Source organism: Bos taurus, chromosome 25, assembly GCF_002263795.3.
Source record: "Bos taurus isolate L1 Dominette 01449 registration number 42190680 breed Hereford chromosome 25, ARS-UCD2.0, whole genome shotgun sequence".
In the NCBI taxonomy this organism is placed as follows: Eukaryota; Metazoa; Chordata; class Mammalia; order Artiodactyla; family Bovidae; genus Bos; species Bos taurus.
In genome coordinates this window covers 38,966,370-38,971,778 of record NC_037352.1, presented here as the reverse complement: position 1 = coordinate 38,971,778, position 5,409 = coordinate 38,966,370, and the positions used below count along the sequence as shown (strand labels likewise).

At 59.6% G+C, this 5,409-nt stretch overlaps 1 protein-coding gene across 7 annotated transcripts in view; it reads right to left on the bottom strand.

The window, feature by feature from the left end:
• Window positions 1–2,939: 2,939 nt before the first annotated feature.
• Window positions 2,940–5,409, bottom strand: part of TNRC18 (trinucleotide repeat containing 18) — an 89,802-nt gene continuing 87,332 nt past the window's right edge. For all 7 annotated transcript variants that reach the window (XM_024985140.2, XM_005225285.4, XM_005225288.4 and 4 more), the window contains 3 exons: window positions 4,958–5,194; window positions 4,773–4,847; window positions 2,940–4,422 (listed from right to left, as the gene is read on the bottom strand). In XM_024985140.2, the coding sequence (XP_024840908.1) occupies window positions 4,216–4,422; window positions 4,773–4,847; window positions 4,958–5,194 (519 nt within the window). In that variant the 3' untranslated portion in view covers window positions 2,940–4,215. The remainder of the gene's footprint in view (window positions 4,423–4,772; window positions 4,848–4,957; window positions 5,195–5,409) is intronic.

Here is a 5,409-nt window from a genome sequence, read left to right as displayed (position 1 = left end):
AACGCCTGGAAATCACGTCTGTGCCACCGCCGTCTCTGCCCGCCGGGGTGGGAGGAGGGGTCCTGGTGGGGCAAGGCTGGCGGTGACTGGGACCAGTCTTCCCCCCACGCACGTGGCGGGCCCAGGACGGAGCTGTGAGGAGGGGCGCGGACAGGATGCGCGTGGGCTTTCAAGGGCGGCCCACTGGAAACGCGGGAGGAGAAGGGACGGCAGCTCGGCCCTGTCGTCCAGGGTCAGAGCGAGGAAGCGGGCTGGGGGGCGTTCCGGGGTCAGGTCTCGGCTCTGTCGCTGACAGACTGTGATTGGAGCAGATTCCTCCGCTGTTCCGTGTCTCAGTCTCCCCGAAAACCGGGTCGGTGTACTCTCTGATGTGGGCGCATGGGAGGAGGGTTGGGGAGGCGGGGACCCGGCCGAGCCCACGCGGGGCGATGCCACAGGGGCCGCTCCTCGGGGCTCCGGGGAGGAGAGGGGAAGAGGTGGAGGGATGGGGGAGGGGGAGCGCGCACCAGCCCGTGACTCAGTTTCTCTAAAGCCCGAGGACCGTCCTAGATGGAGGAGCCCATCCCAGGCTCTGCAGACGCTGAGCTGGCTGCCTTCGCCATCGGCACACCGTACCCTCCACGCACCGCCCTCAAACAGCAAAGCCATCCGTGTCCCATGCACGCCTGGGGCGCTGGGGCGCTGGGCGGGTGCCCGTTGGGTCCGGCCTGAGCTTCCCAGTGCCGGGGTTGGGGGGGAAGCGGGGCAGGGCGGGGCGGGGTCAGCGCCAAGACCCTGGCGCAGCATCCCCCGAACCCCCGCAAGAGTGCGGTTCCTCCATCTCGCGCCGGCTCAGGGCCCCGCAGACCGTCAGCACCCTCGTTATCTCTTCCAGAGTGGATGCAGCTGGGAGCATTCAGCTCCATAGGTTTTCGTTAGGTTTTTTGGCAGCGCGGGGTCGTTTGTTGCAGTTCAGCTCCGTTGCTGCGCGTGGACCTTCTACAATTGCAGGGCCTACTCTAGTTGCAGTGCGCAGGTTTCTTGTTGCAGAGCAGGGGCTCATTAGTTGTGGAGCGTTGGCTTAGTTGCCCCGAGGCATGTGGGATCTAGTTCCCTGGCCAGGGATCGAACCTGCGTCCCTTGAATTGCAAGGCGGATTTTTAACCACTGGGCCACCAGCGAAGTCCCTAAGGTAATTATCCATATTTTCTTATAGCCCTCTTGCTAATTGCTTGGGAGTTGCATTTTATAGGTCTCTTTTTTAAACTTTCTTTTGTTCTCTTATGATATGATGCCTGTTTTTAATGTTTGTATTCCTTTTTGTGTATTATAGATTTTGGGTGCTTTTTTTTCAGTTTTAACATTTTTATTGAAGTATAGTTGACTTGCAGTGTTAATTTCTGCTGTACAGCAAAGCAATTCAGTTAATATCTTTTAACATATTCTTTCCATTATAATCATAGAATATTGAAGTTACCTGTGCTGTGCAGTAGGACCTTGTCACTTATCCATTCTCTATATAAAAGCTTACGTCTGCTGACCCCAACCTGCCCCTCCATCCCTCCTCACTTGGCAACCATCAGTCTGTTGTCTGTGATTGTTTCATTTGTGTTATATTTCAGATTCCACATGTCATACCGTATGATATTTCTGTTCCTGAGTTCACTTAGTATAATACTCTCTGGTTACAAATGGCGTTATTTCATTTTTTTACGCTTGAGCAGCATTCCCCTGCATGTATGGACCACACTGTTATTCATTCATCTGTCGATGGACACGTAGCTTGTTTCCCCGTCTTGGCTGTTGTGAACAGTGCTACTATGAATGTAGGCGTGCGTGTGTCTTTTTGAATTCTATGGTTTTGTCTCAATCTGTGCCCCGGAGTGGAATTGCTGCCTGTGTGGTGTGTGCCCCCTGGTGAGTGAGACTGGCCTGAGGCTGCAGCCGGCTTCCTGGAGGGCAGGGCCAGAGGCTGGCACCAGGGAGCTAGGCTCTGTGCTGGCCTCGGGTCTACAAGCCGCCTGTCTGCTGATGGGTGGGGCTGCATCCCCCACCCAGTTAGTTGTTCGGGAGGCAATGTCCTAACACTGGGGCCTACAGGCTGTTGGGTAGGACCAGCTCTTGGAGGGGGTGCCCCGCAGCTGTGCAGCTGTGCGCACCAGCATCCACATCGTTGGAGTGCCCAAGAATGGCTGCTGCCCGCGTCTGTGTCCCCAGGGTGAGCCATAACTGCCCACCCCCTGCCTCTCCAGGAGACCTCCCCCGCCCCAAGACCTGGGAGACCTGGTCAATCTCCCATCAAGGTATGGCTTTCACCCCCGAGGCCTGGAGCACAAGAGATTCCGTGTGTGCCCTTTAAGGGTGAAGTTTTTCCCCCTAGCCCTGTGGAACTCCCAAAATTAAGCCTTGCTGGCCTTCAAAGCCAGATGCTGGGGGGCGTGTCTGCCCAGAGTAGGACCCCGAGCAGGGGAGCCTGGTGTGCGGCTCAGAGGCTCACTCCTGCAGAAGTCCTTCTTCTCCAGTGTGCGGCTCAGCCCCTGGGGGTGTCCACCCCTCCTGTCTCACTGTGGTTCCTTCTTTACGTCTTCAGTTGCAGATCTTTCTGGTAGGTCCTGGTCCTTTCACTGATGACTGTTCCGCAGAGCTGTGATGTTGGTGTGCTCACGGGTCCTTATGCTCTGCCGTCTTGGCCCACTCCAGCCTGGCTGGGAGAACTCTGCACCGACGGACACAGGCCAGCCTCCGCCCGGTAGCCACTGACTGTGTCTGCTGACCAGCGTCAGCGAGGACAGCGTCGGTGAGGCTAGGGAACTTTCCATTTCCGCTAGACTGGCTCGCCCGCCAACAATCGCAGGCAGCCGCTGGCTGCTCTCCTCCTGGAAATGTCAGCCTCCCTCCAGGAGCTGCATCCCAACACCAGGCCCACCCCAGCCCCTGAAATGAACCACGCCAGACAACCGTACTTTTCCAATTATAGCTTTTTCTTTTTTCTTTTTTTTTTATGAAAAAGATCACACAGAATTCGCCAACAAACAAAATTCCAAAAGAAACTTAAAAAAAAAAAAGGAAAACAATAATTCCCCCAAAAAACAAAACCGAAGTCTGGCTTTTCCTTCCCTTAAGATTGTCTGGACGAGGCCTCCCGTCCCCTGGAAGGCGCGGGGGCTGCTAAGTGCTTTCGTGGGCTGAGCGGGGCCATCTGCCCTTTCAGCCTCTGCTCTCCCTAGGTCCTTCTCCATCGTGGGGGCGAGTACAGTACACCTGGGCTGGGGGCGGGTGGGGGGTGTGCTTGGGACAGGACGGGGGCCCGTGAAGCGGGGTGCTAGACACTCACAATCTAACAGGAAATAAAAAATAATATTCTGCACGTCAGAATGTGTTCGCTTTTTTTTTTTTATAATTTCGTAGCTATTTTTTCACAGTTTTAAAAAGTTTATATTTATATATATTTATATATATTTATCTTTATATATATAATTAAAAAGTTGACTCCATTTAAAGGCGTATGATACAGGGAAGAGTCTCTTGGTACAATAAAACTGTACAGGCTAAGAACTGCCGCCTCCCCGCGGGCATGGGGACGAGGTTTCAGCACCATGGGCTTGTCTGTAGTGTGAGGGTCTGGACCGGCGGGTGGGGTGGGCCCTCCCCGGGGCCTCAGGGCACGCAGCCCGCTCCCCCTGGCACCTGGCCAATGCTGCTGGACCACCCCCCAACCTGGCTCTGCTCCCCGAGTCCAGGCCATCCTGAGAGGGTGGAGGGTGGAGGCCAGACCCCAGGCAGGCGCCCACGCAGGCCCGGCTGGGTCAGTGAGGCTGGGGGCAGGAGGCCGGCCCGGCCCCGCGGTGGGAGGCTCAGGGTGCGTGCTGTGCTGAGGGGGCGGGGCACCAGGAGGACCCACCAGCAGTGGGAACCTCCGAGCAAGCATGAGTTTGGTTGCTCAGACACCCCCTCCCACCAAATCCCCAGCTGGCGTCGGCCTGAGGGTCCTGGGGCCTGGCCTGGCCAAGTGCTTACAAGGTGCTGGGGGGCCCCAAGGGGCCGGCAGAGCCATACCCTGATCGCTGAGAGGGGAGGGGATCTGGACGTGTGCACATGTGAGCACGCACGTGCATGCATACGGGCACACACATGTACACACTTACACGCTGGGGCATCCACGGGCACACCTGCATGCACACAGCCCGCGCACGCGGCCGCCAAGCCCTGGCAGTGGGGGGCAGGCGGGCCGCCGGCTCAGCAGAGCACGGGCACGCCGTCGGTGGAGAAGATCATGCCCGTGGTGGGCTCGTAGGTGCCCGCCAGGTAGTACAGGCCCTCGCTGTCCTGGTGCTTCTTGGTCTGGAGCATCTGCTCGTACTGCTCCAGGCCCACCACCAGGCACTTGTGCGACACCGTCTGCACGTCGTTCTCGTCCACGTGCGAGGACTGGTACAGGGCGCGCTGTGGGCACACGGCGGCATCAGGGCACGGCGGGCCAGAAGGGAGCCCCGGAGAGAACCCAAGAAACACGGCGGGCAGAGGAGGAAGGCAGCCAGAGACCCAGAGAGAGCCCCTGGGACAGGGACACAGGCAGAGACGGAAAGAGACCCAGAGACGGATACAGAGAGATACAGAGACTGAGACATCAAGGAAGGGACAGACACACACAGAGACCCAGGGACTTGAGAAAGAAGACAGCAAGGGCGACAGAGGCCGGCAGAGGCGCAGACCGGGACACAGCAGGCAGCGGTGCGGGTCGGGAGCCCCCCGAGTGGGCGGGGTCATAGGAGGCCCCACCCCTGCGCTCCTACCTCCATGAAGTCTTTCCTCTGGCTGGAGGCCCGCAGGGAGGCGGGGAGGCTGCGGCCGGACTTCTGGTCCCAGGGCTGTGTGCGCAGACGAGGGGCTGCCGTGAGCCTGGGCCCGGCCTTGCCTGACCCCTGGCCCCAACCCGGCACCTGGCCCCCAGACCCCAGAGCAGGGCAGCCCGGCCCACCTGGCCTTCGTGGAGGCGCTTGCCCGGGCTGGTCTCCTCGGGGTGGTAGAACCACTTGACGCGGACCACCATGTTGCTGCCCCACGACTCCCACATGCTCTGGATGCGGCCGATGTAGGGCAGGTTGGGGCGGCCGGCCGACAGGAAGACGGCGCAGTCCCCGATGCGGATCATCTCCTTGCCGCGCACGATGGCCTTGTAGAAGAGCTTGCGGGCCTTGCCCTTCATGCCGCGGCGCTGCAGGCGGGCGGGCGGGTCAGGGCGGGTGCGCCTCCCCCACCCCAGGCCCTGGGTTCTGCAGCGGCAGTGCAGGGCGAGAGGCCCCTGCCTGCCCTGATCGGGAGCCCCGGCTCACCCCTGCGGCAGAGTGGGCCTCCAAAGGGACTTTACATGAACTAAGACTCCGTGCTGAGAACCGGGTGGGCACTGATGCGGGGGGGGGGGGGGCGCCC